Source organism: Cyprinus carpio, chromosome B8 (genome assembly GCF_018340385.1).
Source record: "Cyprinus carpio isolate SPL01 chromosome B8, ASM1834038v1, whole genome shotgun sequence".
In the NCBI taxonomy this organism is placed as follows: Eukaryota; Metazoa; Chordata; class Actinopteri; order Cypriniformes; family Cyprinidae; genus Cyprinus; species Cyprinus carpio.
The window spans coordinates 11656619-11676437 of record NC_056604.1 but is presented as its reverse complement, the minus strand read 5'-3'; the positions used below and the strand labels follow the sequence as shown (position 1 = coordinate 11676437).

At 34.3% G+C, this 19819-nt stretch overlaps 1 protein-coding gene across 5 annotated transcripts; it reads right to left on the bottom strand.

Moving 5' to 3' along the window:
* Positions 1-4709: 4709 nt before the first annotated feature.
* On the bottom strand, positions 4710-19778 carry LOC109082345 (forkhead box protein P3-like). Of its 5 annotated transcripts, none has more exons than XM_042729678.1 (13): positions 15133-19778; positions 13352-13440; positions 9195-9397; positions 8869-8977; positions 7730-7841; positions 7555-7659; positions 7366-7453; positions 7079-7153; positions 6711-6849; positions 6017-6093; positions 5675-5776; positions 5166-5287; positions 4710-5026 (listed from the first exon to the last, which is right to left on the bottom strand). In XM_042729678.1, the coding sequence occupies exons 1-13, from the start codon at positions 15165-15167 to the stop codon at positions 4936-4938; spliced, it is 1347 nt and encodes a 448-aa protein (XP_042585612.1). In that variant the 5' UTR covers positions 15168-19778; the 3' UTR covers positions 4710-4935. The 5 variants fall into 5 exon arrangements, with proteins under 5 accessions (XP_042585612.1, XP_042585613.1, XP_042585614.1 ...); XM_042729679.1 differs by having other exon boundaries at positions 9216-9397; positions 15133-19608; XM_042729680.1 differs by having other exon boundaries at positions 9225-9397; positions 15133-19608.
* Between the last annotated feature and the right edge of the window lie 41 nt (positions 19779-19819).

Below are 19819 nucleotides of genomic sequence, written 5' to 3'. Positions count from 1 at the left end.
GGATTTTGGTTACAGTAAATTGAATTGAACTAAATGGAAATGGGCAAACTGAGAAAAGAGAAACATGTTCACTTTGTCAATTAGTCAGGGGATGGGGGAGGGGTCTTGCATTTGGAACAGATTAATTTTAGGATGGACTCCTTAAGCATTGAAATACCACTGAAAAAAATCAGATTAGTTTAATTACAGAGCACATAGTCATCTATTGTTGGCGTCTCATTGTGACAGTGCTATGTTAAAAATGGACAACTGTTTTAGTGCATGTACACACTAATGCCTGTGCATTAGATCTACTTTTATACTTCTTTAATACATGCGGTATATCTGAGAGGTTGATTTTTAAAGCAGAATTTTTGTTGTATAAGGGTCATTTTAAAGTTGTTTTTATTCCTTGCTTTATTTGTGCTACTTTTCAAATGCCTTTTATGCATTGATTTTATTGTTTAACTTTTATCCTTATCTGAGACAGAGACTTTCATAAAAGTATAAAGTATCATATTTTAAAAACTATAATAATTTCTTTCTCTCGCTTACAGCTGCTCTTGTTAGGGGTAGCCACAGCAAAATTATCCACACAAAAACTATGATAACTTAACGGAGTAAAATAAAGAGTAAAACAAGTTTTACTTTTTAACAAAAGACTTTTGAACATCGTTAGTGGACAAAATGTAATGAAAACAAGTGTGAGAGTATTTACGACATTTGTGTGTAGGTGCGGGTGTGTTGTTAGCATACAGTCATTTTAGGAAGATGAACAGACAGACAGGCCGAGAGTGAAGTGTGACCTTTAGCCTCATAATCCTACTTACAATGCAGAGAGAGCTGCCTGTCTACCTCCTGCTGAGACTATGGAGAATATGAACGCTTGATGGCTGGTACGTCAGCACGTGGGGCCCACACCAGTACAAACTCACACTTGAGAACAAAGGCACAGTAAAGGGGATATTAACAAGTATCTTTATATACATCTGTTTCTCAAAACCACAATGAGTGGGAATATTTGACCATCTCTTTTAAATCACAAAGGAGTTTGGTTTCTGAAAAGCTGAAGGAAATGTAAAGAATGAACACCTTTGAGATGCTTTTCAGTGCACCCAGCAAACCCAAAAAATGAAGTTTTATAGTGCAGCTGCTTGCATCAGGTTGGACAGGTGCTGAGTGATTTATGGCTCTTCTCTGTGATGTGGTTTAGTTGAAGGAGTGTCATGTATGCTATTCCTTATCTCTGTCTCGGCCTGTCAAACATACCAGCCCACTGGTTCCATGTCAAGCGTTTGCATATCTCTCAGAGATGGGAAGTTGTCAGGGAGTGACGAGACAGAGGTGAAACAAAATCTACAAGCCCAATTCTCTGTTGAGTCTGTCTTTCTTGTCAAAGAGCAACGGCTAATGACGTGTGAGATATTCACCTTTGTGCTGTATGCCTAGATTAACTTATTTCTCTCCTGTTCTGGTGGACAAATTGGAGAAGAATCAGAATTTGTGCAGTGCACTACCATTCCAAAGAGCTTTTAACCCCTGCATGGTTCTAAACCAGGTACATTTAAAAGAAAAGGTACATTTCGTTTCATTGGGGTTACCTGGGTTTATGAGGTGTTAACCGGTGCTAAACGTGTATAATGCTTAGCAAGAGAAACCTAATCACATGTCGCATGACATTTCAGCAGGTGACTGACATATCCAAATAATCAATGTTGTTATTTTTTCCTTGATTTTAATATCCACATTTATGATTTATTCATACTCAAATATTTACTAGTCATTTATGTTTATCTTTTATTATGTTTGATTTATATTCAAGATGTAATATTTGTAGTATTCTTCAAGAATATATATTGGACATTTTTCAACTACTGCCTGAGTAATAACGTTTCTCAGAATTAGTCATTAATTGTACTAGATGTTCTTTTCCAGGAACTGTTTTCGTAAAATGTAAGATAATGATATTTGAAAGTGCTTGTTTCGCTGTATTTGTTCAAAAGGTGTGAAAACCACACATCTGTTTTTAACTGCAACATCTGACTGGCCATGATGACCTAGCCTGACATGACCTATAGTCGTTAAAACAACATATGACATAATGGATGAGTGACATAGTGGATAAGTCTATTTGACCCTATCTTAATTAGACATAAACACCAGTTTGGAAAGATGTAATTTTCATTCCTTGTGCCTTCTTTACTATTCTTTACTCTCTTTCTTTTACTTCTTTACTCCTTCTTCTCCCTTCTTCTGCTTCTTCCACAGATAATCTTACTTGTTTTGAGCTATTCTTTTCACTTTCTCTACTTCATCTATTAGATACAATACTTTGGAACACTTTGCACTTGTTATAAATGATTGATCTAAATTTTGTTTAAACTTGTTTCCTTCTTCTAAAATTTATCTCTGACATAATCATTATTTGTCTGCCTGGATCTCACTGCATCAGTGACTGAAAACGTGAACTGGAGTCGAGAAGAAACTGATTTATTCTTACCTTTATAGTTGCGCCTTTAAACAGGTCACATGCTGCTATTGTCCAGTCAATGGCACTGACTAATATGCAAATAAATAACCCTGGATTTAGTTTACCTGGGGTTTAGTATAACCCAGGGTTCATTTCAAGTGTAAAAAGCCCTCATGATATGTTTAACCACAGAACACCATTTTCATCTGCTCTATATCTTCATTCATGTGTGTCTGTGATTTATATTAGGTATCTGTGCTCCAGTGCAGTACTTTAAAACCAAAATTACAGAGCATTCTGCATTCATAACATTTGAACCTGTAAAAAATCTCAGAGATGACACATTTTCCACCAAAAGACACATATTTTGAGTGTATAGAAAAGAGCTATGATTATGCTCAACTATCTTGCCTGGAAAAACGCTAAAAAGGGACACTGTCCATTAAAGATGAATGTTTCCTCTGGCTCTGAAGAAAGTCCCCAGAGGACATACCATCTTCCTTTTCCATGTCATATCTACGGCAGGTTCAGGTAATGAAAACACAGCAGTCGTATAACACACCAGACGCAGGGGCTGAGACACCTGTTTGGCGCTGGAAGTCAACAGGGGAGGAAGAGCAGGTAATAAGCACCTGACACAGAGAGAGGCAGCTGTCAGAAACAGTGAGGCTGTCCAGAGGCCATTATAATGAGGTGTGTTCTGAAAAAAAAAAAACCCGCTGCAAGCGTAATTAGGGTCCAGCTAACTCTAGCCTGCGGCTGTCGACTGCCTATTTTTCATCATAATACACCTGAAGGACTCAAGGCCATGGAAACAAGAAAAAAAAATGTGTTTGAAATATTTTGTCAGATCATTGTTGAACCAATAAAATTATCAGCGGGCATGAGGAGTCCCGTTGAGACAGCTGGAAATTGTGAGCAATAAAACGAGTGGAATATTCTTGTCTTTAGTTTTGTTAAACACCACAATAGTGAATTTTAGAATGTAAAATTATTTATATATTTGACAATCCATTCTTAAAATTAAGAAGTTATTTTAAGGTTGTTACTTGATTCTTCATTATTTAAGACGTTTATACAGTCAAGTGATTTTAGCAAACGAGGCTTCGTTTCGTCATAGGTGACTTGAAGCACCGCTACAGGCGGCGGTCAACGAGAGCAGACGTTTGCAGTCGGGGCGGAGATGAAAACAGACACGTCAAGCCGGACACTTTCTGCTCCCATTAGTGACACTCACGCGGTGTTTGCATACTCTATCACAGATGAAGTGAATTAAATGCAATATTTGTCAAATACACAGACGTTTCAGAAACGTTTTAATGAGCAACAGAAACATTTTTTATAAACTGCTTAATACAGCGCCATCTTTTCAAGAAAAAAGTTCAAAATAATCATATATTATTTAAATACTAATAAAGTGGGGGCATATTTGCTTTTATCAGCATTGCATGATAAACGTGACTCAATACAACAGTGCGTCTACAGTAAAAAAAAAAAAAGCTTTTACCGTTCTAAAAACACAGATTTGTGGCCATTATTGGAATTGAAAAGGTTCAAATAAACCCGAAACACACTTGATCGTCGTCATGCCGTGAATCTGGCCAATCGTGAAACAGCCGTGTCGTCATCAGCGCTCCTGCAGTCGCTCTGGAGAAACTGCTGCGGCTGAGTCAGCCGGCTGCTCTCGAAACGCTCTAGCAGTACTTTGATGCCACACGTGACAGTCATGTGGTGTCGGCGCCGTCTCAAGTCGGACAAAATTTCTAACCGACATGCACTGCTTCAAGTCAGACGCCGATAGGTCTGCGCGGCGCTGCATGAAGTCGAACGTACCTAATGTTTAGAACCTCTTGTTTCGAAACGTTGTGGTTCGCCCAGGGCCAGCGAAACCTCGTGCTTTGAGGAAGGGCCTCCATAACTGTAGCATCCCCTGCCCCTGCTAGTCCACGAGTCAAGACCAGCAGCAAATTCTAGCCTCATTGTTCATTGGATAGGCTATAGTTAAATTGTCACTCATCTGCAATTAAACCAATTACTGTTGCCGTTTCGAATCGTGTTCTGAATGTAACGATCTCAACCATCAGGTGCTGCGAACTGTGCGATGCAAACGGCTTGGAGTTTGGTCTGTCAATGTGAAATTCTGAATAATTTTGAATATTCTAATGTGTTACTGCTGTTGCATTTCATTTTTTAAAATCATTTAACCACAACACATAAAAATTTTAAATGAAAAAAAAAAATGTTTACATTCATTCACATATATAGACTAAATATTTATGTACTTTTTAGACATACATTACATACATACAATTACATAAAACAAGACAGTAACGTAATTTTTTATGGAAAACTTTACTTTTTTTTCAGATAGAGATGCAAAAATTAATATTAACAGCTATCCTAAAGGATCATACCTAAAACTCTACATTCTAGTTGAACCCCATTTTTTCTGCATAGTCTACTACACTAAACATTTGGAAAATGTTTTACTGAGAATTTGTGGCTTTTATTGATACATCTGAGGCTTCATGGGATGGGCAGTAGGAGAAGGGTGTCAGCCATTTAAAAGTGTAGTCCCTGTAAAACCAACATATGAGATGTTACGTGACTTTTAAAAACAATGAGCATATTTTGTGAATTGAATTCATATTTTTATAATCTTGAACATCTCATTGTGTGTGTCATTTATCTAAGGATGGGGGAAGAACATGAGGACCTGTGGATTTTCTGCCCTTTTCTCTTCTGAAACTCTTCCTCATCCACTGTCCACACCGCCCCTGTCCTCCCGTCCACCCGCACAAAGCATTTGTGGAGACTAAGATTGTGTCGCACAGCATTCTGGGAAAAAGGTTGAAACAGTTGTAACAAGAGAATATAATTTAGATTCGTATGAAACAGGCCCATGGCGTTCAGTGAGATTATTCAGCATGAATTTATGCCAACAGCGGCACCATGTGGACATATGGGACATAATATAATGTCCCAAAGTGTTTTGCGCTTATGTCAGGCCAATCTCAGGACCTCAGAAATAAACCTGCTCAAGACTTGAGCTTTTTTGTTTTAATTAAGCTAATTTATATGACATTAAATCAGGAACACAAGCAAATCTCTCAGTCTCAAACAATATGATTAAAAATATTATTGATAATTGAGTCTTGAACTGAACTGAAATGGGACTCCGATCTCGAAATGATGGTTAGTTGGCAGTGTCAGCATGTATACTACCTTCCATGTAGGAGAATTATGACGAAAATAGAAGAACATTCTTGTGAACCAGTTGTAAATTTCGTTTAGCGTCCGCTGTTTGTCTGGAGCTTCCAGGATTGACTGTAGAAATCAATGATAAATTTGATATATATTTATATATTATATATTTTAAAAATATTAGGATTCATTTAAAATTCAGAGTGAATGAAATTTATAAAAAAATATTGTAATAAATAAAATAATAAAAAAAAAAAAAAAAAATATATATATATATATATATATATATATATATATAATATATATATATATATGTAATTTGAATAAATATACAATAAAGGCAAACATAATTTATTTACTTACCCATCTGATTAAGAAAGCATATGTATATGGAGGTCGCAAGTTAGCATATTTGTAGTATTCAACACTGCTAACAAAATCTGTAATTGCCAGAAAGCCAAATTACTAAGCAAAACATTGCACAATAATTCTTGTAAATTGACCGCAAACACTCATATGTGCATTGTGCTTTAAGTATGTCGCTATGTGTTTTGCTGCAAGTGCAAAACATACAGCCCGGGTAACGCCTATGAGTCAGTCATTTTCGATAATATTCTTGCACAATGCATCTAGCAAATGCAAAATCGAGGTTTGATAATAGACGGCTTATGAGCAAAACTCCAGCTGAGAGGGTCTGAACTACATTTGGTCCAGATCTTAGGCTTCCTTTGTGGTCTCCATGCCAAGTGTGGCAACAGGAAGCAAGCAATCTCAAAACTTCAACTGTAGTCATAGTGGTAGACCACCAACTTTCAACTGTATGACCAACAACATAAATACATAAAGAGAAAGGAAGCATAAGATAAGTGTGACCTTCACACTGTAAACAGCGGTATAGATGGTAACCTTTATTCATCTGTATATTTTTTAATGCCTTCAGCATATGCATTTCAGTTCCACTTGATTTAATTTTTCTAGTTTAATGACACTTCTCAGCTAGACTGTGTGTGTTTAGAAGCACAGCGAGATGTGTATTTTGTATTTTAGCAGGTTTTACCTGGCAGCAGGTGTGGTGGGGGTATGTGGCAGGGTTCCTGTCGTACCGGCGCTACACTAGCTCTCTCTGTCCTGCCATCTGGCTCCCCCAACGGGGGCAAATTTAGTGCCAGCGGCCTCCCCCAGCCTGTAGCAGCTCCCTGAATGGAAACACACAAGTCAGTCCTACATATGAGAACGATATTGAGCACAGATATGGTTTCCCGTAAACATCTTGAGATGTGAAGGCTTCATCTGCACTTTCTATAAATTTACTGACATTTTATGAAATCACAAAAAGGAAATGTCATGTTCACTGTGAGAATCGTTATTTCTAAACGCTCTCACGAAACTTCTGGCAGTGTCAAAGAGTATCTTGAAGAGTCTTACGGTACGTGTCGAGACGCATTCAAACAGCTGAAGGTGAAGCTGCATGGCATGAAGTTTCTGCTTCTCCTGAATGAGCTGAAATCATCACATATAGCATGTTAGAGTCAGTGGGTTCTCAAACCACTTTTACCAAGACGTTTGATTCTTTTGGGTTCACATTGAATGACTCAAAACCAATGAAACCATGATTCACTTTCTTGTGCCTCATTCATGATAACTGATGATGATCAATGATGCAAAGCGTGACTTGTGTGTGCTTTCTGTAAGAGATTGTATCGCTGCTGTACCTGATTCTCCATGTGGCGCACAAGGTCTTGTTGAACTCGCCACTGTGCAATCGTTTTCTCATCTGTGCTGTGGTCTCGGTTTAGATGTCTAGACAGGTAGGGAATCAAAAGGTGTTTTCTAAAGTTTGAAAATGGTTGATTTCAACAAGGAAGGCTCACTGATGTTACTTTAAATAGTGAAAAACTTACCTTAGAAAATGAGTATAGCCTTCAAAGACTCTGTCACAGCTTGGCCAGCGACATTGTCCGTTTACAAAAAGAGAGCTGGATCTCTGGGTTTCGGACTCGACGGGGCTGAGGAGGACACATGAGGAACATCAAGATTTTTACTGATGAACATTTTTTTTTTTCCAGTGATAATTACCTGTGAGACTGAAATCTGGGAAACTGTTTCCTGTGCTGGCTTGATCCAGCAACAGCTTCACTGGGACCTGTGTCTTTTCTTCTGTTCATGGTTGTTTGGTGGCTCTCATTTGCTAAAGAATAAGATAAAACAATGCACACTTGTGAGTACTTTAACATTTCTTGCATGTATGTATGTGTTTATTATATATATATATATATATGGATAGATATATAGATAGAAAGATATATATATATATAATTATATTAATTTTATAGTAAATATAGTATATATCTAAATATATAATATCCTATATAAAAGTACGGTAACACTTCATTTTAAACCTTTATTTATAATGCATTATAAAAGTTTTAATGCATTAATTATGACTTGTTATACACCTTATAATGCATTGTACAATCTCATGAATAATTGTAACCACAGTTAACACATTATAACACTATTCCTTTTAAATTCAGTAATAATTATTTATGACAAGTTATTATCTATTACAATGGGCATAATGAATAATTATAATGCATTATATCCTAACCCTTTATAATGCATTATACATAAAGGCTTTAAGTAAGGTGTTACCAAAATTACATATAAATATTATGAATATTACACAGCAGTCAGCCCATTGAAATATTAATATTGCTAGTAGTGGTCAAACATTTACATACCCCCCTGCAGAATCAGCAAAATATTAAAAATGAATAATAATTAATAACCATTGTTGTTGTTTGCAAATTTATTTGTGAAGTTAGCATTATTCAGTTAGTAATAAATAAAAAATAACCTGCGATTTTAATGGTCACTCTTTTTTGAAAAAAAATAAAAATGATAATAAATAAATAAATAAATTTATATTATGCAGATTGTATAAGTAAACATAACCACAACAGTATTATATCTACATTGTTAAACAGCACATCCTTCAGACAGAGTTTATGTTTTGTTTTATTTCTTTTGAAACCTTTTGAATTGAAACACTTAGACCGTATAAGTTTCATGTAATAGCAGTTTTTGTGTTTTAAAATGCCTTTGCTAATCATAACGTGTAAATAAACGGAATATAATGACATCTTTGAGGATTTCACCACTTTGACTACGTCAAGGAAAAATTTGGAGTTTGAATAATTCATTGGAACACAAACCCTGAAGCAGGAGAGCTGTAGAGCGAAGTACAGACGGCCTGATCGGACCAGCCGGAGAATTCTGAAACACCACCTGAAGAAACTGCATCCGTTGCTCATCAGCAGCTCTCTGCACACAAACAAGGCCATTCACCACATTTGTACTATAGCTTTTAAACATCAGGAGTGTATTAATGTACCTGGCATAGAAGATGAGAAAAAAAATAGACGAAAGACTTCTATACATAAAATAATTCGGAATCTTTCGAAAATGCAGTCATGGTGTATTTTATGCAAACAACCTACAAAGGGATGTCATTTTTTTAAGGCATTGTTACAGAAAGTACCACAGAATGAAGCTCACTCACAGAACGTACTCCAGAAGAAAGATGTTCCACATGTTGGGGTGAAGAGGATTCGTTTAACAGAGGGGGAGATGCGTCGCGCTCTTCTTTTAGTGGTGGCTGTCGTTCATTTTCTCTCCCACTCACTCTTTTGTCACTCTCTCTCTCAGACTGAGGCATTCCTGAAGTCAAGAGTCTGAAAAAGACTGGAGATTGATGTACAGAGTTACATATTACATTGTAATTTAACATAATCATACTGTAAGAGAGACAATACACAGTGAACTGAATGTAAGCTTCTTAACTTTATCTTCAAGATTAACTTAAAGTTCTATTTTCCTGTGTTAGGAAATATGATCGCTTAATATTGCTTAAAAAAAATCAAATCTCAACACTTTTGTTGAATGTCCATGCTATTTTAAATTTTGTCAGCATTTTTAAGTTTTGAGTTTAACTATTTATACTTTTATCTGTTTTTTCTGAAAAATACTGATCAACAACATTGTATTATGTTGAAAAACACATTTTTTGTTTGTTAATGAGGGATCTATAGTCACAAAAATTTAAATTAGCCTGTATTTTACTCACCCTCAAAGCATCCTAGGTGACTTTCTTCTTTCAGACAAATCCTTTCGGAGTTATATTAAAAATTGTCCTGACCTCTCCAAACCTTCCAGTGGGGGTAAGCCGTTGTTGGTTGTCAACAGTCAAAAAGACGTAAAATAAAGTGCGCGCATCCGAATTAAAATGTCCCTCACACGGCTCCAGGGGCTAAATAAAGGCCTCTTGTAGCGAATCCATGTATTTTAAGATAAATATCCACATTTCAAATGTAATAAACACTTTTTTCTCACTTTCGCTGATTGTTGTACGTGGAAGCCGTTCCGACGGATGACGTAAGACGTTGACGTTGCTTGATTAGTGAGGAACGTGGAGACAAAACAAATCAAAACGCCTGTCACAAATTCGAAGCACAAAACGAGCATTTGTAAAGAAAAATTACGGAGGATTTAAAAAAAAAAAGTGTTTGTTATGTTTGAAATATGGATATTCATCTTACAAAAATGCATGGATTTGCTACAGGAGGCCTTCATTCACCCCCCAGAGCCATGTGAGGGTCATTTTATTATGGATGCACTCACTTTATTTCACGTCTTCTGAACTGTTGGTAACCAACACCGGCTTACCCCCACTGAAAGGCTTGGAGGGGCCAGGACAATTTTTAATATAACTCCGACTGGATTTGATTGAAAGAAGAAAGTTACATACACCTAGGATGCTTTGACGGTGAATAAAACACAGGCTAATTTTCAGTTTTGGGTAAACTAACCCTTTAATGCTTTTTGATTTGTGAAATACAATATTGTATAGTTTTACTTTTTAAGAACACTACCGGTCAAAAGTTTGGGATCAGAACGATGTTTAATGATTTTTTACAGGAGTTTCTTATGCTCATCAAGACTACATTTATTTGATCAAATATACAGGGAAAAAAATTAATATTGTAAAATATTATTATGATGTAAAATAAAATTTTTCTATTTTAATATACATTAAAATCTAATTTATTCCTGTGATGCAAAGCTGAATTTATAGCATCATTACTCCACTCTATCTACAGTGTCACATGATCCTTCAGAAATCATTCTAATATGCTGATTTATTATCATTGCTGGAAACTGTTGTGCTACTTAACATTTTATTTATTTATTTTTTGGAACCTGTGATACTTTTTTCAGGATTCTTTGATGTATAAAAAGTTAAAAAGAAGAGCATTTATTAAAAATAGAAATCTTACACTACAGTTCAAAAGTTTGAGTTCAGTAAATTTTTCTTTCTTTTTTTGAAAGAAATGAAAACATTTATTCAGCAAGGATGTGTTAAATTGTTAAGAAGTGATAGCAAATATTTATATTGTTAGAAAAGATTTATATTTTGAATAAATGTTCTATGTTGTAAATGTTGAATAGATGTTCTTTTTAACTTTTAATTCATCAAAGAATTCTAAAAAAAAGTATCGCAGTTTCCAAAAAATATTTGCCAGCACAACTGTTGCCAACATTGATAATTCTAATAATAAATCAGCATAGTATGATTTCTTAAGGATCATATGACACTTTGAGTAATGCCTGATGGAAATTCAGCTTTGCATCACAGAAATAAATTATATTTTAAAGGATATTAAAATAGAAACCATTATTTTATATTGTAATAACATTTTGCAAGATTACTGTTTTTTTTCTGTATTTTTGATCAAATAAATTCAGGCTTCTTTGTTTATGTTCAGTTATTTCACTTTAATGGCAAAGAAAGAAAGCTATTTCCTACACATAGCAGCCTGATAAAAACCTTTGAAAATATATATGAAGAGCTCAGTAGAAATATATATTTTAAGTAGAATATTTAACTAAGTATTTTACATTAATGACATGTTAAATATTATTAAGAAATGATATCAAATGTCATTTAAACATTCTGTAAAAGTTGATCCCTTCTTACCCCCAGTAGTAACGGAAGATGGCCCTTTTGAATAATTTTACATTTTGTGCTAAAACAACTAAATTAGCAAATGTTTCTATTTATTTCCTATAATACAACACTGGCATCATCCTGCACATGCTAAACTTATATCTAAATATGTTGCAGATTGCTACCTCTTACCCTATATTTTGAAATGTATTTTTTCATTAAAAAAATAGTTCTGTTTTATATATCAGTCCACAGACTCCTTCACTACCTTCATGAATGTGTTCACCTGACATAAATTAGTTACATTTGTTGGAAATGTGTGCAAAAATGGGAACACTTATATATACTATGTATACTATAGAGAAGGCAAAAGAAATACTATTGGCATCTCACAGAAAACCAAGAGGGAACAGAAGGATGGAGCTGGTATAATTACATGAAATTTGGCATGCATGTAAGGAATGCACGTCAAGTCCCCAGAAAAGGGCAACATGAGTGTTGCTTGAATGCAAACCTAAAACATGCGTGACATCTATCTATCATACAAGACACAAACCTTTCCCACCTCTCAGGAAACCACAGACACACACTTTGCATTTTGCAAAAACATGCACGAAAGAAGCAACCCAGGAACAGGATAAGGGATATAAGACAGCGATAGAATGCGGTCTGTGATGTTATTGAGCCTGAGTTGAGATCAGAGCATCTATAACAATAAAAGGATGTTTTCATGCACTCCTCTGCACTACAAACATCGAATGCAAGCAAACGTGAAAAGTTCAGTGAAAATTCTCTAAAAGCATTTTTGATTCTGGATTTCGTCTATTAAGAATAAAAACAAGAACAATTCCAATCCTCTCATTAATATTCCATTCGCTTTTCTAGACAATGTGTGGAGTGTCTGTCACTCTGTATGTAGTTTTGCTTTCAGGTTCACACCATTCAGCGATGGAATATTACTCACGCTAGATTATTTTCCCTGTTTTCACATACATGCAGTTTTTACCTGTCTCAAAAGACAGAATCTAAGTGAAACTACATATAGGCATCAATATTTGTCAGCTACTTTCCATTCCATCTCTACCACATGAAAGTTGAAAAACTGAACTTTGTTAGTCTTTGTAAAATCAGGATGTTATCCACAAAGATTTGAGAAAAAAACAAACAAAATGACTCACAGTGACCATAAATTTATCTCTTTTATCCTCCCACTTTTACGTTTCCGATGTTTGAGTATAGGCGTACTACATGCAATAAAGATAAACAGTAAATAATTTCAGTAATAACACTCTCAATTTTTAATATGCAACATACATTGTATCATAATGTATAATCATTTGCTTTACAACAAAGTTCAAATATGATTTAGCAATGCAAAATGTGTTCAAATAAAACATTTTTATAATAGTTCTATACTATTGCATGTTCATTTGCTCCAAATTAACATTTTCACAAGCAAATAAGTCCCAGCATACATCTTTTGTGCATGACGGTGATGTGAATTCAGATTTGAGTATCCATACGCATTTTTGATCATTTGGAAATATCATAATCCACAGCTGTCTCATCTAAGGCCTGCATGAAATACTTTGTCATCAAAGTTGTCATTAAATGACATGCAGTTTTAAATCACGCACATTTCAGAAACAAGTACTGTAAGTAAATATATACCAAGATGTAGCGTTCTGTACCTTGCGCCTTTGTAGTCAGTCGTTGTCTTCCTGTGCTGTTCTGGTTAAAAATGAGAGTGAAAGGATCTTTATAGGATAAAAATGACAATCTGAAAAAAAGAGAGATAAAATCTCACATCAAAGGAATGAATGCAATGTTAGATTCTTCAATTTATATCAAAGGTCAAAGATCACATGCAGATGGCATGCAGCAATATTATTCTTCCGTGAATGACAAAGGACATACTTAAGACTAAAGACCATCTAACACGTCAGTCTGCAGCGGTTGAACACAAGTTTTCTTGTGGGAGATGAAAGGCATAACCACTGCAATTTAAAAATGCTTTATGTTGTGTTAAATATTATGTAAGGTTATGGCTTTCTATACCCTTAAATGTTTCACTGGGATAAGTAAGCACAATAATAACTGGATAAAAATTGATGTTCTTTTTACATTTTAATGTTATTGTGAGATTAAGAGACAAACTATTATTTACAGATTATTAAATAAAAGTACATTTAAAAAAATAAATAATAAAAATAATTTAATAGAATGTTGTGCTACTTTATAGCCTATGACATAATTACTGTCTTATTAGAATGGAAATAAAACACCTGTTCAAAGCACAATTATAAGAAAAATCTAATATATTAAATTATAATATAGGATCTGATGGCAAAATCGTTTTTTAAAGATTTTCTGTAATAAAAATATATATATAGTTATATAATAGAATATATAATATAAAGTTAAGTAATATACACTACTGGTCAAAAGTTTGGGATCAGAACGATTTTTAATGTTTTTTACAGTTTCTTATGCTCATCAAGGCTGCATTTATTTGATCAAAAATACAAAATTGTATTGTGAAAACGATTTTTAAAAAAAAAAAAGCTGTATTTTCAGCATCATTACTCCAGTCTTCAGTGTCTTATGATCCTTCAGAAATCATTCTAATATGCTGATTTATTATCAGTGCTGGTAACTGTTGTGCTGCTTAATATTTTTTTGGAACCTGTGATACTTTTTTCAGGATTGTTTGATGAATAAAAAGTTAAAAAGAAGAGCATTTATTTAAAATAGAAATCGTTTCTAACAATATATACTACAGTCCAAAAGTTTGGGGTCAGTAAATTTTCTTTCTTTTTTTGAAATAAATTAAAACTTTTATTCAGCAAGGATGTGTTAAATTGTTAAGAAGTGATAGCAAAGATTTATATTGTTAGAAAAGATTTATATTTTGAATAAATACTGTTCTTTTTAACTTTTTATTCATCAAAGAATCCTGAAAAAAGTATTGCAGTTTCCAAAAAAAAATATTTGGCAGCACAACTTATTGCCAACATTGATAATTCTTATAATAAATCAGCATATTAGAATGATTTTTTAAAGGATCATGTGACACTTTATACTGGAGTAATGGCTGATAGAAATTCAGCTTTGCATCACAGAAATAAATGATATTTTAAAGGATTTTAAAATAGAAACCATTATTCTATATTGTAAAAACATTTTGCAAGATTACAGTTTTTTATGTATTTTGATCAAATAAATGCAGCCTTTATGAACAGAAGAGACTTCTTTAAAAAACATTACAAGTCTTATCGATCCCAAACTTTTGACCTGTAGTGATATATATATATATAAAGTCTAAATGATCTATGGTCATTATTTCCAGCTGAGACAAAAACAAAAAAGAAAATGAAAAAAATATGAGCAATAATTGTATCTTGCAGAACATCAGTTAAGTTAAAGGACAATTAATAGTTTCCGCAGTGCTGAAGTGCATTTTAAGACTCACCTGAAGTTGCCACCTTCCCACATAGAATGTGTCATTGCCAGTAGTTAGTATCCAGAACTTATTTATACTCAGAAAATACTCTGTGACATCACAAAGGAAATAGAAAGAAATGTTCCACAAACAACACAGTGAGGGTATTCATAAACAACACGTTCCAACGACCAGGTGCTTATATACGGCACCAAACAGTGAATATGTCAAAAGCATAATTTTTAAAGGAAAAAAAAGAGTCCCACACATTATTTTGTTAATGACGTTTAAGAGACGTTTATGTTTCCATTTAAGTTTCCAACATCTTTTGTGCATCATTTTAAATATACAATAAAATGATTTACATACATATGATTTACGTGTTTGGAGGCATTTGCATAAAATGTTTCTGTGTCATTACAAAAACAAGTTTATCAATAATAATAAACCTCATCATTATAAAGTCTCATGATCATTATCGTTTTGACTGTAAATCTCTTTCCCTCCAATGTTCTCTTCTGTATTCAGAAATGTAACCAGAATTTAAATAACAATTGCTCCCTGGAAATTACATAAATGATTACATAAAAACCAATGAATGATTCTTAAAAATTATGCAGGTAATTCTTTGTACATTACAGTTGAAATTCACTGTAAAAAGGAAAATAAGTGACAACCGTCAAGGCAAAATCATCACCTGTCATATGAAGAAAAGTATGCATTAACCGTTTCCTGTACCGCTCTGCCATTCAAATGAAAGTTACTTTATTGTCATTTCTCTCCTTCAATATGTGGTATAAGAAGACGCAGAGTCACAACGCAGAACAAAGGTTACAACAGCCAAAAATATACAGTAACAGCATAATAGCAATGTACACAGTCAACTGCATAATGACATGAGTGTTTAATAAAGGAATGATTCACCCCAGAAATGAAAATTCTGGTATCATTTAATCATGTTGTTCCAAACCTATATGACTTTCTTTGTTCTGTGGAACACACACACACACACAATCACACACACACACACACACATAAAGATATAAACTAAAAAGTCCACTGCCCATTCAATGAAAATCAATTCAGCAATGTTGTTAGAAAACCAACTCTCTTCACACAGAAAATCACAAAGGTTTGGAACGACATGAGGGCGAGTTAGAAAGTTATATCTTTGCTGTGTACAGATTTCACAATGTAATATTTCACAGTATAAAATATCCTTAGTGAGAATATTGTTGCACTTCCTCACTGAATGAAACAAGCTGAAGAAAATCCCTGGGGAAGATCAACTAAACAAAGTGCATTGACGGACTTGGCAACCATTAAAATCTTTAAGCTGCAATGGGCAGAACTGCAACATGTTTAAACCTTTTGTTCTTTAGCAGTAAGGATGCTACTTTTAAAGCATGACATTTTCTTGGCTCGCATCTGTATGTTTCTGGTTATACGCATATCTGCCTTAGTAGATATTTATCTTTTTTTTTTTTTTTTTTACACAAATATGAGTCAATTGTGTTTAAAGTATTATGACTCAGTATTTCTTATTGTAGGTGTTCTCTGATTCAGCTGATTCGGATCCTTTTGTAGGAGTAGCCACTGAAACAACATGACCCAATATTCATATGTGAGAATTATCACACAAAGTACCAACCAGTGCCTGACCAAAGTGCCAACGCTGATGTTGAATGTGAATGTAATGTGAAACTGTCTGGAATTTTGAAAACTGGGTCTCACAGTGTTTTGTTTTTCATGTGAAACTTTGATCTTAATTTCTAACAGCGGGTACCCATTCACCAGCAAAACTGCCATTTTCAAGGCTTCCAAAAACTCCGCTTACCACAGCTTTCACTGTAGTAAACACCAATAACCGACCGTTAGTGAGTGACCTTTCTAGCAGAGGACATCTTCATAGGTTAAAGTTTTCTACTATTCTGAGGCGGGTTTTGTGTATGACACATTTAGTGCAGATATTTCAATCTGTTGCTGTTTCATAGCAGGATGTGATCGTTTCAATATAAATTTTTAGGACCTAGCATATTTAATTCTAATAAAGCACACTGCAATAAAGCTGGATCAATGCATCCAGATCATATAATGACTAAACTTAACTGGCTTCATTTAAAGCAAACAATTACGAAAACGGATGCTGCAATCACACAGACACTCACACACACAAGAAATAAAATTTACATAAATGGGACTGTCCTCACAAGAGCAAACGACAAGTTTGTTTTGATGAGAATTCTTATTTTTGTGGTTAGCAAATGTCACACATGACATGTTCTGATTTCTGATAAGCTGCATTCTGATTTCCGCTGAAAGCCCGTCACTCGACACTCACACGATTTTACACGCCATCAAATATGCACAGATAAACACTTTCACTGGAACGAGTGACAAATGCTCTTTCTAATTACGGAAAGGGACTTATCGCAAATAAATCTCTTTAGAGGCAGTGAACAAATTCCATGCTGTACTTCTATATTTTATTGACTTTTACCAGTCATTAAAGACTATTCTGTTATTTGCGCTAGGCCTTGCATTGAACAGGTGAACTGCATTATGGGTGATGGGGTGGATGCTGATGCAGATGAAGTGGAGGTTAATTCATTATCAACCTTTTGAAGCAGTTCTATAGACTATGGAACACATCTAAATTCAGTTTTAAGCCAGTTTTTGCCCCAAACTGGCCTTTGAAGAAGAACTCAGGGTGAAGAAATTGATTTGCACAGGAAAGTAAATATTGAGGATTCATCTGTGTTAACAGACAAAAGAGGAATCAGGCATTGTGCAATTATTTAAAAATAAAATCACAAAAGGTAATTAAATTCAGAAGTATATCAGGTGACAAAATTCTATTTTAAAAATGACAACCTTGCAAAAATAATTAGCATTATGAAATTGTGTTTTTTTTTTATAGAAATTGATTCTGTATAAAGCAAATGTACTATTATGTTAAATAATATTTTAAATGTCTTCTTCTTTTAAAATAGCACAAAACATTTATTCAATAATTATTTTTCATTTATTCAGCCATTAACACCACAAGCGACACCATACCATATCACACACACACACACACACACACACACACAAAATCACGCCACATTGTCATCAGTGTCTTTACTGTGATTAAGAACACCATAGATGACAAAATGACGTCTTTCATCAAACTGAAATAAGCAGTAGTGTTTGAACTAGTGGCAAAGTGACGTCCATCGGTTAAATATGTATAAAGGGTAGGCTTAATAAGCAAGGCTTCTGCCTACACCTTTTTCGGAAGTAATGTTCATTTATTTATTTATTTATTTATTTTTGTGAAAAGTTGTCTGTAAGGACCGAAATAAACAGAATTGATTTGAACTGAACTGATTTGAATTGAATTAAATACAGTAGCATCTATCGTTCCGTCCACTAGAGGGCGCGTAGTGATCACTACGTGTAGGCTACTTATTCATTTAATGAGTTTTTCCACTTGAGACTAATGCTAAGTGATTTAAGATATTATGATTATTACGAAAACTATATAAAATTATTTTAATAATCATAATAAAAGATTATTATAATCACATACAAGAATATTCAACAAAGTTAAGGCAATATTTAGACTTGTTCTATGAGGTAACAATGTTTAACTTTATAGCCCAATAAGTCATCTTTACATCTCAGACCATGATTGCATCACATAATAATCGTCTTACCGGCAGAAAGAGGAAAGCATTAGTCTGACTGATAAAATATTTAAATTGTATAGGCCTATCTACATTTTTGTGCTGATTACATTTAAATAAACTTTTTAAAATAATACCAAATACGCCTGTTTTGTACTTTCATTCCTTTAAGACTGATTGTGTGTCCTCAGGTCGGCTTTTCCTCTGTCAGGTAAAGGCCATCTGTTCCTGTGGCTTCCAGCGGTTCAGGCAGCTGTTTGGCCAGACATGAGGGCATGCAGCGGATCGCTGTGTCACGCAGAGACAAAACACCTATAACCAGGAAGTTACAGATAGATTAAACGCTCAAACACCAAGGGCCTACTGAGCGAGCTGGCTTACAACATTCCTCTCTTCAATCAAAAATGTGCCAAAGACTCAAAAGCCACTGAGGAGAGACAGGAGTGTTGTAAACACATTCTGTTTAAACTTTGATGTATTCCTATATTATTAAACTAAAATTGTTAATAAATAAATTTCTCATCCACAATGTTGCATGAATTTATTACGACAAAGCTGTCACCGGGAGAGTTCCCTAAAGTACATAAAATCTTATTTACCTCTAAATTGTAGCATATAAGTACAAAAAGTACATATTTAGGCTAGTTAAAAGTGGCCTACATAGCCTATTAGTAGCCTAATTTTCTAACAGGATATTATCAATTGTTAACCCTAAAATTAATCATAAAAAGACAACAATGAAAAGGTGTAAAGCCTGGACTTTTAATAAAAATGAACTTATTTTGATGTCAATCTTCCACCCAATTCAAAAGGGTAAACAAATATGAAAAATGAATTCAAAACTACAAAAAGAGAGTCCTACTGCTATAACTAGGCTATATAAATGCCATGTAGCCTATTCGTAAGAATGCTGATAGGCCTATATAGGTTTTTATTTTTTTTTTAAACTGGCCATTTAAAAGTTGTGGTTGTCTATATGTGACTTCAGTGCACCACTGTGACTATGTTGGGGAGAACAGCGTTAATGAGGCTGCCGAAAAATCCCG

Excerpts from the sequence above, each read along its gene's own strand:
- LOC109082345 (XM_042729678.1), bottom strand. The coding sequence starts at position 15,167 with ATGACACATTCTATGTGGGAAGGTGGCAACTTCAG. Across the intron at positions 8,978-9,194 it reads TGAGTGAGCTTCATTCTGTG|AGAGCTGCTGATGAGCAACG; the intron begins GTACTTTCTGTA and ends GTTTGTGTGCAG. Across the intron at positions 7,842-8,868 it reads TACAGCTCTCCTGCTTCAGG|CAAATGAGAGCCACCAAACA; the intron begins GTTTGTGTTCCA and ends CTTATTCTTTAG.